General features: G+C 38.8%; 1 protein-coding gene across 1 annotated transcript in view; it reads right to left on the bottom strand.

Moving 5' to 3' along the window:
- Positions 1-18839, bottom strand: part of LOC132240017 (transmembrane protease serine 11C-like) — a 56507-nt gene that overhangs the window by 9856 nt on the left and 27812 nt on the right. Inside the window, exons 7-10 of the mRNA XM_059707348.1 lie at positions 11287-11325; positions 7274-7445; positions 5289-5548; positions 1291-1433 (exon numbers count right to left, since the gene is read on the bottom strand). Coding sequence (XP_059563331.1) covers positions 1291-1433; positions 5289-5548; positions 7274-7445; positions 11287-11325 — 614 coding nt within the window. The remainder of the gene's footprint in view (positions 1-1290; positions 1434-5288; positions 5549-7273; positions 7446-11286; positions 11326-18839) is intronic.

Genomic DNA, 18839 nt, shown 5'->3' with positions numbered 1-18839 from the left:
CACAGCATCAAGAAATATGCATTAAAGAATTCAACAGTGTGTTAAAGACCCGGCTGTGTTTATATAGCACAGATTTACAAGGCTATCAGATGTTTTCTCGCTGTGCTAAGGAGCTCACATATAAAAGCAAATATGGTAGATAGATTTCTCAGTGGTTAGAGATTATTAGAATGGGTGTGGGGGAAATAGAAGATGGTGAAGTCATTGAGGGTGGTGTCACGAGAGTGGTTGAAATAACAAAACATACATTCTAGAAGCATAAAGTTAGAAGAGTGTTGTAGGCTGAGAGCGGGCTGAGAGAAAAAGGAGAGAAACAAGGATTTAAGCTTGTCATGACTTGGAAGACTAGGTTTAGTAGGACAGTTGGAAAGCTGGGAATCTGTAATTAGAGATGATAATTATGTACTGCAAGTACTTGTTTGCATGTCTTCTCGCTCCAGAGGTTAGGAATAATACTCTATTTACATTTAACTTCCCTGCACCTAGCACATAGTTAGTAGTGAGTAAATTGCATGAAAGAATGAGTTAATAAAATAAGAGTCTTCCTGGATTTATCACCCATTCTGCCTGTCCTAATAACTACAGTAGTACTTTTTGTTAGCTCTATATGATTGCTTATAAATAGCATCAGGAGTGTTTGAAGCATATAAATCATAAGGAAAGGCAGCTTAGTATGGCATTTGGAGCATAAGCTATGGAGCCCAATTTCCTGGGCTTAAATCTCAGTTCTGCCATTTAATCCTGTGTCACTTTAGACAAATTACTTGCTCTCTGCTTCAGTCTATATCTGAGAAATAAGGTTTATAATAGTGCAAACATCCACCACAGAACTGCCATAACAAATAAATTAATATTTTTAAAGATCTTAAAACAGTGTCTGGCACATGGAGATGCTATATAAGCTTTGTTAAATAAAGAAAATGTTTAGGGTGTTGGAGCCACCCTAAATTAAGAAAGTTCTATGATTTGATGTTGAACTCAGTTGTATGTTTCTCAGTGAAAGAGGACAATTGAACTAAAGTCACCAATATATTTCATTTGGTCTCTATTGTTACTCCAAATTGAGTCTCTTCCCCATTTCCACTAAGCTTCTTATAATAGTAAGGGTGGCTTAGGATTTTAGTACTTTAAAGGGACCTATCAGAAAGCAATATAATTTTAATTAGCTACTTTGGCTATAAAACATACTTAAGCTTTAAATAGTTGTCAGTCTTTTGAGTAAATGGAGTTGGTTAATTGGAAATTAAAAATTAAAAAAAATCTTCTTGAAAATGGAATAGGCAGACATACCTGGCAGGCATCCACCTTTCCCTGCAGAAACCCAGCACACAACATTCCAGGTGTGATCACACCACTATATATCTCTTCGTTATTGCAGGTCTCATTATCTATAATCTTCACAGCTCCTTTTTGGAGTATATTAGGAATTGTTCCTAAAGGAAGAAGAGATTTTATAATTTTTGCTAAAGTCAATATTAATTAGTTCCTCTGGTTAGGTTATTAGTACCTAACACTGTATGCAATTTACAAATAAATGTAAAACATTTTAATCATCTCCTTTCCTAGTAAGAAAGAAATGTTAACAACACAGCAAGCTATTGTTAAAAATGATCATATTTTGAAATAGTGTGTCCATCCATATGTGATGGGATTTTTCCTTTAGAGTTATTTTGTAATTTTATATTTATTACTAGTAGCTTGGTGCACAAAAATTATTAAACATTTATTGGCACAACACTGACCACATTGGTGGTGGTGGTGTTCTTGTCAGAATGTGTTATATTATGCAGATGAAAATCTATTTAAACAGCTTTGATGTAGATATTTTTGAAGATGGAAGAATTGTCCCTGTCAACTATTTTAGTTGATTCATATCTTCACTAATTGTCATCATTGCAAAGTTTTCAGTCCCCATATGGATTGCTGGATGTAATAGGTCATGCGCTGTCCCTGTCCTTTGTAGCTTTGTTACCTTAAGGACTCTAGTTTTCCATTTATGTTTAAGTACCAACCTTACCAGCTTAAAAATGTAAGCTTTTAACACTGCTCTCTGTTCCGTATCCTTCCGATGAAAAGTGGAGTTGGGTTGCAGCACAGGAGAGAAATTCAGAAGGGGAATATTGAAGTAGTGACTACAGTAGGAGAAGAGGGAACCTATTTCCCTGGCCACAGGTGCTGGCGCCCTGGACCACAGGGCTGGCCGCTTCTCCAGGTGGCTGCAGCCTGGGGCCTCAGGCGGGTGGCTTGTCCGTCTCCTGGGCTGCAGCCAGCCTCAGGCGCTGGTGCCTGGACCAAAGGTGGGTGGCTGCTTCTTCTGGCGGCTTCTTCTTCTGTGCTTCCAGGGAGGGCAGTCAGTTATGTGTATATGTGTGTGCATGAAAAAATAGGCGTGTACACATGTGTATGTGGAAATCTGCTGGGTAAGTCAAAACCATAGAAGAGTTGCCCCCTATCTCTTGAATCTTCCAGAGATATCCCCCACTTTTTATTCTATCACTAATGGAGTGTCAGTATTTGCAGCCAGACAGCCAGAGACTCTCTCAGTGTCTATTTCTGACTTCTTCTTTCCCTGTCTGTCTTCCAACCCCTAATCACATTTCCACCTGGATGCATCATTTTTACTCCCAATATGCTGTATAGAGAAGGAGTCAAGATGCTGTCTTCCCATGAATAGTACTCAGTAACAAACCAATTGCAGTTTAGTTGGGCAATGCCCCTACCCACCCTTCAAATCCCTTCCACCATGCATTTCTGTTTCCCTTTTTGTTTGTTGGATCGTTCTGCTACTCCTTCTCCTCACCCCACCACCCTTGGATTGTAATGTAAAATTCTTTTAGCATGTCAAGAAATTATTAAAAATACAGGTACTTCTCTGAACACCGGCTGGGGTGGGGCTGGGAAGAGGGGGTTGCTGGTGGCCGCCTCTTCCCTGCCCCACCCGGCTTTTCCGATCACTGGCTGGGGGGTGGGCAAAGGCGGCCCCGGTTCTCTGATCACGGGCCGGGGGGCAGGGCAACTGGCTATTGCCTGCCACCTGGGTTTCTGATCACTGTCAATGGCAGATGACTTCTTCCATCCTTCCCCTTTCGCCTCCCAGCATTGCACTTACGTATGCAAATTAACTGCCATCTTTGTTTGCAGTTAATTTGCATATCACCCTGATTAGCCAATGGGAAGCGTAGTGAAGGTACGGTCAATTACCATGTTTGTCTATTATTAGATAGGATATGTATACCCTACAAAACAAAATGAAAAATTCATATTCCAGAAACATACATTTTATGATCTTTTTAAAGATTTTCTGCTGTTACCATAATTCTGAATCTTAGAAATAATTTTAGGTTCATTTTCTTCTGTTTTCAAATGCATTTATGAATATAACTAGCCACTAAATATTTACATTATAAGGGTCATCAGGATGCACATGTTTAAATGGTCTTTGCTCAGGTATTACCTTATCACAGAGGGCTACTCATTTCACTCCTTCAAAATTGCCCAGTCCTCTGTAGTCCTTATTTTTTCTATGGTCCTCACCTGCACAAAACATGCTGTGTAATGTACTTATTGATTATATTTTATGATTATTATCTATTTTTCTTTGCTAAGAATGTAAGCTTTATGAGGACAAGAATATTTGTTTATTTAATTTATTAATATTTCCAATCCACTTGAAACAAAGCTGATAATGAATATAAATGTTTATTGAATGAATGAATTAATGAATTAATGAAATGGAGGAAAATGAATTACTTATTCAAGTAATATATTTCTATAAAAACTGCCATTGTTAAGGGAAATTATAATAAACTAGAGGCCCGGTGCACAAAAATTTGTGCACTCGGGGGGGGGGGGCAGTCCCTCAGCCTGGCCTGTACCCTCTCACAGTTTGGATCCCCTCGGGGGATGTCCACCTGCTGGCTTAGGCCTGCTCCCCGGGGGATTGGGCCTAAGCTGGCAGTCAGACATTCCTCTGGCAGCCTGGGAGCCCTGAGGGGATATCCACTTGCCAGCGGGGAGCAGTCCTAAACTGCAGTTAGACATCCTTAGCGCTGCTGAGGAGGCAGGAGAGGCTCCCACCACCACTGCTGTACTGGCAGCCATCAGCCTGGCTTGTGGCTGAGCAGAGTTCCCCTTGTGGGAGTGCACTGACCACCAGGTGGCAGCTCCTGCATTGAGCGTTTGCGCCCTGGTGGTCAGTGTGTGTCATAGTGACCAGTCATTCCCAGTCGTTCTGCTGTTAGGGTCAATTTGCATATTACTGATTTATTATATAGGATAGAAGCCTAGTGCCTGGGTGGGGGCTGGCTGGTTTGCCTTGAAGGGTGTCCCGGATCAGGGTGGGGGTCCAGCTGGGGTGCCTGACCAGCCTGGGTGAGGGGTTGAGGGCTGTTTTCAGACTGGTCACTCCCCTTCAGGGTGGGGGTCCCCGCTGGAGTGCCTGGCCAGCTTGTGTGAGGGGCTGATGGCAGTTTGCAGGCTGGCCAAGCCCCCAGTGGGGACCCTCTCCCCATGAGGGTGTGGACAGCCTGGGTGAGAGGCTTATGGCTATTTTCAGGTTGGCCACAGCCCCTTCAGGGTGGGGGTCCTGCTGGGGTGACTGGCCAGCCTGGGTGAGGGTCTGATGACTGTTTTTAGGCTGCCCGCAACCCCTTTAGGGTGGGGGTCCCTGCTGGGGTCCCTGGACAGCCTGGGTGAGGGGCTGAGGGCTGTTTTCAGACTGGCCACACCCCCTTGAAGGTGGGGGGTCCTGCTGGGGTGCCTTGCCAGTCTGGATGAGGGGCTGATGGCTCTTTGCAGGCTGGCAAAGCCCCCAGCCATCAAACCTCCCAGTGGAGGCTGGCAGGAAGCAGGTATGTGGGATTTATTTATCTTCTATAATTGAAACTTTGTTGCCTTGACCAGAGGCCACAGCCAGCCAGGGCAGGAGGGAAGCTTGGCTTCTTCCATCGCCTGGGCAATCAAGCCTCCTGCTTACTCCAGCTCTGTGGCTGCCAGCCGCCATCTTGGTGGGTTAATTTGCATATAGTTGCTCTGATTGGCTGGTGGGCGTGTCTTGGGGCATAGCAGAGGTGTGTTCAATTTTCATGTTTCTCTTTTATTAGATTAGATAGCTCAATGAAACTGTAGTTTTGTATGAAAGTTGTTGAGGATAATTTTCAATCTATTGCACATTATTCTTTTTAAAATTATGCAGAGAAAGTCTTTCTTAGGTTTAGTTTGTTTTAGGGAGTATTGTTTTTTAATTCCTAAAAATAAAGTCATGCAATGGAGGAGGGTTAGGAACTCACCATCAGTCTTTGATGTTCCCCATCCAGTGACCACCACATCTGAATTGGGTGGGGGTGTATAATTAGCTTCTGGAAGACATACTCTTCGAATGTTGCTTGTATATAATATTGGTGAAGAAAGATTCACGATAGCAATGTCATTCTCATGTGCAGGGTAATGGTAGTCCTCATGAATTATAATATTCTTGATATTTCGTTGTGCTTGTGGATTACTTAAAAGAAGCCCAAAACTAACATTCCATTTTTGGGGATCACTGCTCCTAAAGAAAATAAATTTATTTATTAATATTGTATGCTTCTGAAAATAATTAGATATGTTTTGAATTTCTATAGTACATATAAGCACACAAAAATAAATCTATATGTATGAGAAAAATTAAAAAATAATAAGATGGTTAGATTCTGAATAACTGAATAAGGTATATTTTAAAAGATAACCCATAAAAACTACATTTTATTCTTGTTTTTTCTAGAAAAGACTCAAGAGTGATTTAAATAGATTACTATGACAACACATGGTAAAAAGATTAAATAAAAAGTGGGCAAGCCTATGGGACAGAGTAAACATAGAAATTAAGGAAGTATCTAAATCCTCTTATATAATCATCCTATATAATAAAAGCCTAAAATGCTATGTGTCTGACCATTCATTCAACTGTTCAACTGGTCGCTATGACACACACTGACCACCACAGGGCAGACACTCAGACTGGTAGATTACCTTGCTGCTTAGGTTTGGCTGATTGGATTCGGTAGACAGGCCTCCCCCGCCTGACTGTGCACCGGTGGGGTCCCTTGGCCTGGCCTGTGCCCTCTCACAATCCAAGACACCTCAGGGGATGTTGGAAAGTCAGTTTTGGTCCGATCCCTGCAGGCCAGGCCAGGCCAAATCTGTGCACTGGGCCTCTAGTTATAACTATAAATAGGAAGATATTTTATGTGCTAATCAACCAAGATACCATTGCTTGTATTTTTTATATGTTTCTTTATTGATTTCTGAGAGGAAGGCAGAAGGAGAGAGAGAGAAACATCAATGAAGAGAGAGAATCATTGATTGGCTGCCTCCTGCACACCCCCTCCTGGAGATGGAGAGCCCACAACTCAGCCATGTGCTCTTGGCTGGAATTGAATCTAGGACCCTTCATTCCGCAGGCCAACGCTCTATCCAATGAGCCAAACTGGGGCATGGTACCATTACTTGTTAATTAAGAGTTTGTATATTAAGCATTGAAAATTAGAACTCTGGGACATTTTTAAACTCTCAAGTTTGAGAGGAGTTTTTGTTTAAAAATAAAATATATAAATGCTCTACAAAGCTAATAGAAATTATTGAAATGAACCATCAAACAAAGGGGTAAAAAAGCTTTTAGAAAAAAAGGTAAACTTTGGTGTAATAATATATCCTTTAAAGAAATAATCATTTCAAATAGGGCTATAATATATATGGGAGGATACAGGATGAATTCAAATACCTATTAAATAAGACCAAATGTAATAATGATGAGAAATAGAAGACTTATGTTCAATTTGGGATTTAGAGTTTCTTTATAAAATTAAATTAAGTGAATCTAGCTTAGTGATTTGCAACTGAGGGCTATTTTATCCTCCAGGACCCATTTGGTATTATCTGGAGACATTTTTGCTTGTCAATCCTGAGGGAATGCTATTGGCATTTGGTAGGTAGAGGACAGGAATGCTGCTAAATATCTTTGAAATCACAGGTAGCCCCCCTCCCCAAATAACAACAAAAACAACAAGGACACACATACAGAATTTTTTTGACTTAAAATGTCCATAAGTCACTGCTGACAAATCTGCATTAGCCTGAATATATCTATTTTTTAATTAATAATTCAATAAGTAATTCTAAGACTGTATAATATTAAACAGTGGGAGGTGCTGTGTATGGCCATATTCTTGAAAGATATGTACCAAACTTTTAGGTACTTGAGTGCTTTGAAGCCTTTATGTGGTCCAGAGCTTACCTTATGAAACAGTGAGCAGCAGTGACAAGCCAATAGTTACTAATCAGAGTGGCTCCACATCGGTGGACACTGTTCTGTTGAAGGCTAGCTTGCCAGGGCCATTCCCCTTCCTCGGCATCCGTGCCCCCTACTATCCTGTTGCCAGAGAAAGTTATTGTTCGCAGTCCACAACCTGCTCAAAATAGAGCTCATTAGCATATAATGATATTCATATTGATTATGCATACATTGCTCTAGTAAACAAATTCCCCATAATACATTTCACTGTTAATTATGAATTAAGGAAAAACTCAACAGACAGTCTTGGGAAAGTTAGGACTAACTTATTACTGACATGAGATTTCCTGAGCATTCAAAATAAATTGACATCTTCCTTCCCCATCCTCATCACTCACATACACTTTCTCTGTGTCTGTGTGGCCTTGCCTATTGTAAGGGCTAAGTGAAATTAAATGTTTGAAATTGGAGGATAATAATTGTATAACCAGCTATGAAGTTGCATAGGGAAATGTGTGCCTTTTAATTTCATGAGCAGTTGTTTAGAGTAATGATTGCTATGAAACATTCATAGTAAAGAGTGAATGAATGTGAATATGAATGAGATATTTATGAGAGAAAGAGTAGACAAAAAAGTGTTCATACTCAAGTTACAATACACAATATCTGGATAAAAGGAATAACACAGGATATCCTCAAAGTTATATGCTTCTCTGAATCAAGACCACTTTCATGTCAATTTAGATTCAGAGAAACTGCTAGACTCTTTAAAAAAATTATAATTTATTTATTTAACTTTATTTTTATTGTTGACATTTTTACAGATATCCCCATTCCTCCACCTTTGCTAGCCCTTACCCATCCCCAATTCCTTTTCCTTCTGGTCGTCACCACACTGTTGTCTGAGTGTATGGGTTATGCATGTATGTTATTTGGCTAATCCCTTCATCTTCTTTCATCTAGTCCCCTCCATTCCCCTCTGACAGCTGTCAGTATGTTCCATGTATCTATGCCTCTGCTTCTATTTTGTTTGTCAGTTTTATTTTGTTCATTAGATCCTACATATAAGTGAGATCATATAGTATTTGTCTTTCTCTGACTGGCTTATTTCCTTAGCATAGATTCTTAAGCCTTTAAAGCAAATCTGCGATAATAGAACGACTTCACTGTTGTTTTATCTGTCTGACTCTCTTTCTCTGATTCTTTTGACTATCTCATGTTACTCCAAATGAAGCACCGAGCTTATACCTTAACAGTTTATGGTATCTTTTAAATATTGTCAGTCTTACTAATAAATATTTTTTAGAGGGCAGAAACTGTATCTTTAAAAAAATGTATCTCCATAAGCCATCTCAGAGAATCTACTATATACAAGGTGCTCAACAAATGTTTGTAGAAATGAAGTCTGTCTAGTCTACTAATTCGTGAGACATCTTGGAATAAACATGATATTTGACTGCAAAACCCTTTTCTGTAATGTGTAATGTTCCTAAGCATTGAGAGAGTGCCAAAAATTTGCCATAATCAGCACTGTGGGCATAGATTAAAGCAGTGGCGCTTGATCAGGGACAGTTTGCACACCACCCTCCATCCCCAGGAGAGATTTGGCAATATCTGGCTGGAGACATTTTTGGTTGTAATAATTGGGGGTGGGGGTATTGGTATCTAGTGGGTAGAGGTCAGGAATGTTGCTAACATTTTATAATATACAGGACTGTCCCTGAAGCAAAGAATTATCTGGCCCAAAATGGCAATAGCGTTAAAGTTGATAAACTCTGAGTTAGAGAAAGGAGTTTATGTCAAGAATGAGATTTAAATTAATCGGAAAGGTTAGATGGTCAATTGCTTTATAGGGATGTTGTTAATTATATGTGACAAGATGTGTCATGAGATATTTTTTCCTGAGGGTGGAAAGGAATGAGAAGCACAGGGGAAGGACACATAGACCATTTAAAAGGCCTTCCCTAGTCCTCTAAAGTCCTCAAGCTTGTATATTGCTTCCGATTCCAGATTGTTCTGTTTGATACAACCCAAACTTCATTTGTCAAGGCATCCTCTTCATAAAAACCATTTGGCTGAAACAGAGCCTTTGTGATTTCTATTTTTGATGGGAGAGCTCTCACATTGACTCATTGAATGTAACTCCCTTGCCCTTTCCTCTTTCTTTCTACTCCTTAATCATGGTCCCTACAGAGGATAAAACAAACAATCCAGAACCCAAAGGTATAATGGTTCTTCCCTATCCTCCCTTCTGTTTGGACAACTCCTAAAGGAAATCAGCTTTTATTCAACTTCCTTGAGAGGAAAATAAAAACAAAGATGCTTCTCCGTGAGCTAGGGGAAACTCCCCTGGGTGACTCTAACTTCCCTGTTTCTGCTCTTACTCAGAATTTTAATCTCATTCATAATTATTCATAAACTGCCATTCTGAGCTCTCTGTTAAGCTTTCAGTTGCTACCTCTTCAGTATTACCTTGTTATTACCTTGCTGAGATCTTACAGGGCACCTTGCTTTTGTTGTGTTAAAAGAGGTCAGAAGGTAAATTTCAAAGATTTTAGAATATAATGATTCTCTGGCTACTTTCAGAAACATCACCTATTGCTGCGCTTTAAGTACTTTATATCATGTTCCAAACCTTAATTTTTTTCTTTAACCTTGTTTGGTTTTGCTTGCCAACCTCTTCTTTCTCCCCTTTTATCTAAGGTACAATCAAAATCTCAGAGAGGCCTAGTCAAATTCAGATTACTGATCTAGCTGGCTGGTTAGTGTTCTAGCTGGGGAATGAATAAATTTGCAGATCTCTTTCTTACCACTGCTTTTATTTGTGTCTTGACGACCTCTCCTCTACTAACCTGACAAATTCCTAGTTGTAGATTTTGATCACATCAGTACTAAAGTTTTAATTGGAATAAGTGATTTAAGATGTCTTATTAAGTTGCTTGAGGATTGTCCAGCCAAAATATATCAGAGAGAAAAGTAATACAGCTTTGTGTTTAACTTTTGCCCAGTTTGCTCAGAAATAATTATGCTGTGATTGAAGGATACTAAGAGCCACCAGGGTCAGTGTCACCTGTCTCTGGGGGGAGATTCCTCTAATCCAGCTACCTCAATTGGTCTCACACCCCAGATAGGAGCAGTATTTCTGCTGACAGCCAGGTTGTAGCAACCAGAGATCACCTTTATCAGAGCAGCTATTAGGAGAATGGGAGCAGAAAGCCTTGGCCAGCACGTAAGGCACTCTACTTCTTAGCACACTAAGCTTGGCTTGTAGGGTCAGAATTCCATAGTGAGTTCCTAAACCTGAATTTTTCATAGGCAGAATAGAAAATCTAACAGCTGACATCTATTAAGTGCTTATTATGAGCCATGTACTCTCTTTTTAAAAGTATAAATTAGATATTTTTATTTAAAAAAGTATATTTTCAAAACAATATAATTTAGGGAAAGAGAGTAGCATTGTTTTACATTTTGAAAGTCTGTCTTAATAAAAGATGGCTGAATTTCTTATATCTGCTTCTTGTTTCAATCTACTGTTATATATTGTTTTGGTTAAACTATATGAAGAAAATCTGGTTTCACACAGATATACAGTTGGAAAATGGAGGAGTATTTTAATTCTTGTAAGTACTTTATTTGTGCTATATTCTGTTTTCTTTACAACAACTTGGAACTAAAGGCTTCAAGGTTAAATAATCTATATAAATTTATACAGTGGTAAATAGCAGATCTGGGTCTCAAAACTGATAGGTAATACTGAAGAGGTAGCTGGTTTTAGATTTTAAGTGCTTAATAAACCCTAGATCCCCTGTGCCATTATGGCACGTGGTAGTGTTCCTCATTTTAAACCCATGATATCAGTTATTTTAGGGCCAACTTAGGTCACCTTCACACAAGTTTCTAGAAGCAGGCTTCCCATTGCCCCTTTATGAATACCACACTGACTCTCCAGTGGAGGTCTTTTTGCCATCCAAGAAATTAAGATTCACAAGAAAATAAGTATTTGTTGATGAACTTACAGGTATTAAGAAGATTTTCTGCTGTTGACATTTCTATGTCTAAAAGTCAAGGGAAAAGAAAATGGAAATATTTATATTTATAAACATATTATTTCGATAGTAATTAATATTAAATACTTTTCTGTGGGGAATAGATTTTTATGTAGGCATAATTATTTATTCAATCTTCATTATATAACTTCTGTGTTTATAGATTAGCATAAAGAATAATAAAATCTTAGTACTCATTTTTCTGCCTAAAATTTCTCAAGTTTTCTAAAATAAGTAATTTTGTGAGTTTGATATTTTTAAAGTTAATATTCTTTGTGTAATGTTTCAATTATTCAGAACATTTAATTAAATATGATATTTGTTTTCCATTCATTTTGGATAACAATTTTTATTTTTACTTTAGTAGTAAGGCAGACTTTAACAACGTCTAATCATTTCTAGCAACTAGGGAACATTACAGGATGAGATTTACTCCAGAAAATTCTGAAAAATTGTCTGCAAAATTCCACATCCCTGTAAAATTGTAAACCTGTTTGATTTATAAGGGAGATGTGCAAGGAGAGGGTGAACAACTGAATCATGATAATGTGCAAATTTCAGATGCTGAAAACTGTAAGTCAACTAGATATTTCTCTTTAAGTGTTTCTCTTTCCAAAAGAATCGCTAGCCTGACTGATAATAGCTCAGTGGTTGAGTGTCAACCTATGAACCAGGATGTCACGATTCCATTCCTAATCAGGGCACACTGGGTTTTGGGCTCAATTCCCAGTGGGGGGGGGGCATGCAGGAGGCAGCCAATCAATAATTCTCTCTCATTGTTGATTTTCTATCTCTCCCTCCCTTTCCCTTCCTCTCTGAAATCAATTAAAAAAACCCAACCCACCTCTAGTTGCTCTATAAATTAAATACTATAAGTGTCAAAAAAAAAGTGTCAATGTAGGTTCATTTTATTATGATCTTGGGTTTCTATAAATCCAGGAGGGAGTATCCAGTTCCATATACCAATTATAGTTACACACTCTTACATTAGGTTACACAACAAACCAGGGAGACAAAAGAATCCTTTACCAGAGAGTCAACCTGTCTGGACAAAAAGTCAGGAGCAATTTGTCAGTCAGATGGACTATGAGTAGACATGCACCACACCTACTAAACCAGGAAGGTAGCATATTTCCATCTAATCCTTCATAACTGCCTTCCAGAAGCCAAGTTTTGTTCAGCATGGTACCTTTAGAGTTTAATTTTGAGCTTTTTGTGGTTGATAAAATATATCAAACCACATTAAGATTTTGGGAAATAAAATAATTTAACTTGACTAAAAATTTTATATTCCTATAATTTAAGAACAAATTATTTAGGAACCCTTCTATGATTGCAGAACTTTCTTCTTTCTTTGAGGATTTCTTTATTGATGCATGACTTGCTAAAGGAAAGAAATGTTTCTGACTTATAACTTACTTTTAGTAGTTGTATTATCCCAGAACCTAATAGAATAACTATCACCTGGGTTGGTGGAAGACAGACATGTACAATGAATGGGGAAATGACATTAACTGTCACCCCTTTGGTCTGAGTCACTGTGTTTCCTTCCTTTTAAGTCCCTTGGCATACACTCAAAGGCTGGAACTCCTCTGGATTTACCTCTGAATCAAGGAGTTAACGCTGTAACTCAAGATACTCTGTTTATAGAGTATAAAGGAAGTGACCCCTTCCCCTCCCCCCCAATAACACTGCCCCTGCTAGAAATGAGATCCCATTAATGGATAAGACCAAGCAGTTTTAAAAAACAGCCCAGCCAATGTGCATTGGTTTCTTCCATGGACCAGGAGTCAAAGAAGAATAGACAAGGCCCCTGCCCTCAATGAACCTGGAGTGTAGTGGAAGAGATATACAACTAAGTAGACAATTTGATATTATGTGATAAGTGTTATGGCAGAGAACATTAGTGCACCAAGAATAGTCACTTAGCATAGAGGGGTGATAGGGGAATGGGAACAGCTGGTGACAAATTTAATCAGGAAATTACTTTTACTTAAAAAAAAAAAAGCTACTCTAGAGCATTAATATGACTGGTCTGCATTAGAAGGCAAAGGAATAGAGTTTAGACCTGGATTGTGGTTGATAAAATCTGAATCCTTCATTCACTGCAGGCTTTGATTAGTCACGTGGCTACATATTTAACAATAAATAGTTTTCTTTAAGCTTCTAATTAGACTGAATCTATAGTTAGATATTAAATATCATATGTCATTCCTCAGAGATATTTCAATATGTTCATCATTTTAACTTTGAAGATTAAAAGAATTTAAAAGATTTTAACATTTAATTAATTAAAATTTTATGTTGGGTAAACTTAAATAAACAGTTGTGTATGCAAGTAGTAGATTTTAAGGTAGAACTGTGCTTCAATGTTTTTTTGTTGTTGTTTGTTTTTACCTTTATGCAATTTTAAGAAACATGAAAAATCAGAAATATTTCTTTTTATTTGGTAATATATATGCTTTTCCTATGACTTAGCCATAATTGATCTTAAGCTTTGGCAGCAGTAGGAAAGACTACTGCAATGAAGAGAGGACAGACATGTACTGAGGAGCATATTTAGACAGCTCTTTGATGTAGTGAGCAGTGGACAATGTAAGTGATAACATGTCTTAAGCTTTTGAAATGCTATCCTTATGTTTCTAAGGGGCCCTTTTGAGAACACACGTTGGACAGGAAGTTAATATTTAGGATTAGCACTTGCAGTTCGGGAAGTTTCTAGCATGGCACTCTTGGGGGTACCTTGTGAATGTCTGCATTTTGATGGCACAGATCTGGTGTTACATTCAACAAAGAATACTTTGTGATTCTTTTTAGTTCATGCTCATTGCTTTTTTTAAGACCCATCTTAAGCAGTAGCTTCTCCAAGTTTTCCTTCTTATCTCCCTTTTCTCAGTAAATATCCTAGCTTCATGTTCCCTTACCAATTTGCATTTAATAGTTTTTGATGCAAAATAATCATAACCTGGTAATAGTCACTTGTTCATTCTGAACAAATTAAATTTTTTTTGGAACTTATTTCAGGATGTTTTGTTTTAAATGTATCTTTTCAATAGTTAAGAAAATATTTTTTCTTGGAACAATACTGATTTAAAAAACTGCATAAAAACAAAAATATTTAGGCAATGGTTAATAGACCTAATTTCAACTATAACAAAATTTGTAGACTTATTTTATGCAATACTTGTGAGTAAATTCATGACAATTACATCGTTTTTGAAGTTGCACAAGTAAGCTGTCATTAACCACAAACCACAGCTATTCCTTTCTTACTCAGAACACAGAGAATTCTTTTGTGTTTCTTCAGAAATTTTTCCATAAAAGACACAATGTAGAGGGTGCAAAGAATAGAAAATCTGTTTTGGAAGAAATGTCTAAATTCTTTAAGTTTAAATTTCTATCTGGCCTGAGTTGACAGACTTGGTAAAAAATTTTATTTCTTTTTAACACAGAGCTATTAACATTGTGAATGCCTTTTCTGTCCTTATTGACTTTTATGAGCCTTAATAGAAGCTCTTGGGTGTATACATTATCAGAAAAATAAATCGCTTTAAGGGGAAAAATTAAAATTGGCACTTATTACATGATACTATTTAACATGTATTGCATTAAGAGAAGCAGGAAAGAAATAATCATATAAAAGAAGAAACAGTGTTTTTTCCTAATAGCTTTAGTACCTTCACAATCTTATCTAAAGTGTTGATGAGTGTCAAAAGATTTCAGGCTGCTGAAATGGAAGATGAAATATCATTGTTATACTTTAGTGAGAGTAGCTCCATAATGCTATACTTCAGAATCATGGAAAGATTTCCAAATTTCTCAAAGCCATTAAAAAAAACCCCACTCTGTGATTTATTTATTTTATTATTATTATTATTTTATTGCTTAAAGTATTACAAAGAGTATTACATATGTCTCCTTTTTCCCCCAGCCCTTGACAATCCCCTGGCCTCCCCTACCCCCCAGTGTCTTATGTCCATTGGTTATGCTTATATGCATGCATACAAGTCCTTTGGTTAATCCCTTTCTGTGATTTATTTAAATAATATTTGTTAGGACAGTAAGCAGAGATCTAGAAACATGAGAGATAAGGAACCAAACCCATCAGGACATCAAAGATCTAATCCCAAAATTTTGTGTGTATATGTTTTTTGCAATGCGATTAAAAATTTCAACAATTAATATAAGATAGTAGATTCAGATGCAGTTGAAATAAATAATTTTTATGAACCCTTTACCTAATTTTCCCCAAAGGTAATATCTTGCAAAGATGTTGTAGAGGTATTATCTTCAAAACTATAGTAGAGTATCATAATCAGAATATTAACACTGATGCTGTAAAATACAGAACATTTCCATCACCACAAGGATCTGTCAAGTTGCCCTTCTATAGCCACATCTGCTTCCTCCCATCCTTTATCACTGACAACCACTAATCTGTTCTCCCATTCTATAATTTTTTATTTATTTTAAGAATGTCATATGTTCATATAAATAAAATAATTTAGTATGTAACTTTCTAGACTGGCTTCTTCACGTGGTGTAGCTTTCTAGAGATTCATCTACGTTCTTTTTATTACTCACTTCAATTCAAATGCAAATGTTTTCTAGAAACATCCTCATGGACACACGCAGCATCCTGTGGCCCAGTCAAATTGATACATAAAGTTAACCATCACACAGATGTATCTGAACCTCAGAAGGGTGATGCTGAATATCAATCAGGACATAGTATTTGGGATCCAGGCATTCAATCCCATGAGTACAAGATCCCAAGCATTTTGTGGGGTGGCAAGAGCTAGCTAGCCTAACTATTAAAACTTCAGCCCTAAAGGCTAAGTTTCTGAGAACTTCAGTTTTAGCAAAAAATGCAAATGCACAAACACAAATAGATAAAATAAAATAGCTGTACAAAACTATCTATAGTGGATCAAGATTGGGAATTCAGTCAAGAAGTGTCAAGAAGCCCAGCCCAGTCCAGTCAGTGTGTCTCAGTGGTTGAGTGTCAACCCATGAACCAGGAAGTCATGGTTCAATTCCTGGTCAGGGCACATGCCCAGGTTTCAGGCTCAATCCCCAGAAGGGGGCATGCAAGAGGGAGCCAATCAATAATTCTCTCTCATCATTGATGTTTCTATCCTCCTTCTTCCTTCCTCTCTTGAAAATCAATAAAAACGCACACATATGTATTTTAAAAGAAGTGTCAAGGAATGGATATGATGCAGAAAGCAGATGACAGAAGTTCAGGACTCATCCTAGGTATACTGGGTTTAAATTGGTAAGATCAAATTAGAACTTCACTGAATAAAATCTGTTGGTGTCTGGTCTATTAATAGCCTGCCTATTTTGGTCGGAGTCTCAGACTTATTGTGTGTTTAGAACTTCGTCACTATAGATGAATCTAAGTAGCTCAGGCAATTAACTGCATTGGCCCACTATGTAGAATGTTTCAGTATTAGTAATTTAAAATTAATGCCTGACTATTAAAATTACTATTATAAAATTATAATGGTTTTTCCTCTCATGTAGGTTAAAAAATTAAAACAATTAGTAGGAAAGACCATTCTTAGTTCACAGATATTTTTGTGGATATGTATCATGTACCCTATTGATAGTGACTATTAATATTAAATTCTCTTAAAGTATCTGAACAGTGTCTAAAACTAGTTGTATGGTACAATCAACACTAATAAAAGAGAAAAATGGTAATTGGCGTATGACGATACCCTTTTCATTGGCTAATCAGGGCTATATGCAAATTAACTGCCAACTAAGATTGGCAGTTAACTGTCAACAAGATGGCGGTTAATTTGCATATGTAGGCACAATGCAGGAAGGCGAAAGGGAAAGCAGGAAGAAGCCCCCTGCCACTGACAGTGATTGGAAACCCAGGGGGGAGCTAAGAGCTGGGGGGCAGGGCAAAGGCGGCCCTGGGGCCTCCTTTGCCCTGCCCCCCAGCCATGATAGGAGAATCAGGCGCCTTTCCCGCCCTGGCCAGTGATAGCAGGAAGTAGGGGTGGAGCCAGCGATGGGAGCTGGACACGGTTGAAGCTGGCAGTCCCAGGAGCTAGGGGCCCCTTGCCTGGGCCTAAAGTGGAGCCCACGATCGCGGGGCCGCTGCAGCTGTGGGTCCCCTCTGCCCCGGCCAAACACCTCAGCCAGAGGAATCCTGCAGGGGCAGGGGCAGAGCCCACGCAATCGCGGCGCCCCCCGCTGCCACTGCAGGTCCCTGCTGCCTGGGCCGGATGCCTAGGCCAGAGGCGTCAGGCCTGGGCAAGGGGCCGATCCTGCGATTGGAGGGTGATGGGGGTCAACGCCTGAGGGCTCCCAGTATGTGAGAGGGGGCAGGCTGGGCTGAGGGACACTCCCCCCCACACACACCCAGCGCACGAATTTCATGCACCGGGCCCCTAGTATTTTATAATTCAAACTCAAACTCAAGATTGTATTTGAAAAATACTGAAGTAAATATCATCTATAATAATAAAAGAGTAATATGATAATTAGACTGGACAGCCAAATGACCTTCTGGGTGTCCTTCCAGATGTCCTTCTGGACATCCTTCCAGACAAAACCACAGCGGCGAGGGCCAAGGCAGAGGTGGTTAGGGGTGATCAGGCAGGCAGGCAAGTGGTTAGGGGTGATGAGGCAATCAGGCAGGCAGGCTTGTGGTTAGGGGTGATGAGGCAATCAGGTAGACAAGTGGTTAGGGGTGATCAGGCAGGCAGGCAAGCCAGTGGTTAGGAGCCAACAGTCCCAGATTGTGAGAGGGATGCCTGACTGCTGGAAATCCCCTTGAAGGGTCCGAGATTGTAAGAGGTTGCAGGCTGGGCTGAGGTACCCCCGCCTCTGTGCACAAATTTCTGCATCGAGCCTAGTTTTAAATAAATTCCCAACTTATTGAAAGATATTTTAAAATTCCAACAGTAATAGTGGTCTACATTTCTAAGGAGACTGGGCAACATTTTCTCTGAACTAAAGTCAAGAATCGGGAAATAAAAAAGGATACAAATGTACTATTCTTTGTAATATTTTAAGCAATAAAAAAAAAGTTAAAAAAAAAGAATCAGGAAATAAGAGTACCAAAGATGTCAAAAGATATATAAAAAAATCTACTTATATTATTAAATAAGAAAGCCTGTCACATAATCATTTAAAAGCTATTTGCTTTTATAATGTTTTCTATTTACTATAGAATATTTAGAATGAATTTAATTGAAGAAGATAGAAGGAGACAGAGAAAATAGAAGTGGCAGCAAGAACTCAGCTTGAGCGTACAAACAGCGAAGCCTTACGCAGCAACCTGGGCGCCCTGTCCCTATGCGAATAGCCATGCCTCATGAATCAACCCTGAGCACCCTGTCCACGTGCAAACAGCCAAGCCTTATGCAGCAACCCTGGGAGCCAAGCCTTACACAACAACCCTGGGAGCCAAGCCTTACACAACAACCCTGGGAGCCAAGCCTTTGCAGCAACCCTGGGAGCCCCTTCCACACGTGAAAAGCCAAGCCTTACAGAGCAAC

Source organism: Myotis daubentonii, chromosome 1 (assembly GCF_963259705.1).
Source record: "Myotis daubentonii chromosome 1, mMyoDau2.1, whole genome shotgun sequence".
Lineage (NCBI taxonomy): Eukaryota > Metazoa > Chordata > Mammalia > Chiroptera > Vespertilionidae > Myotis > Myotis daubentonii.
The sequence above is the reverse complement of the archived record's forward strand: the minus strand, read 5'-3'. Positions and strand labels throughout refer to the sequence as shown.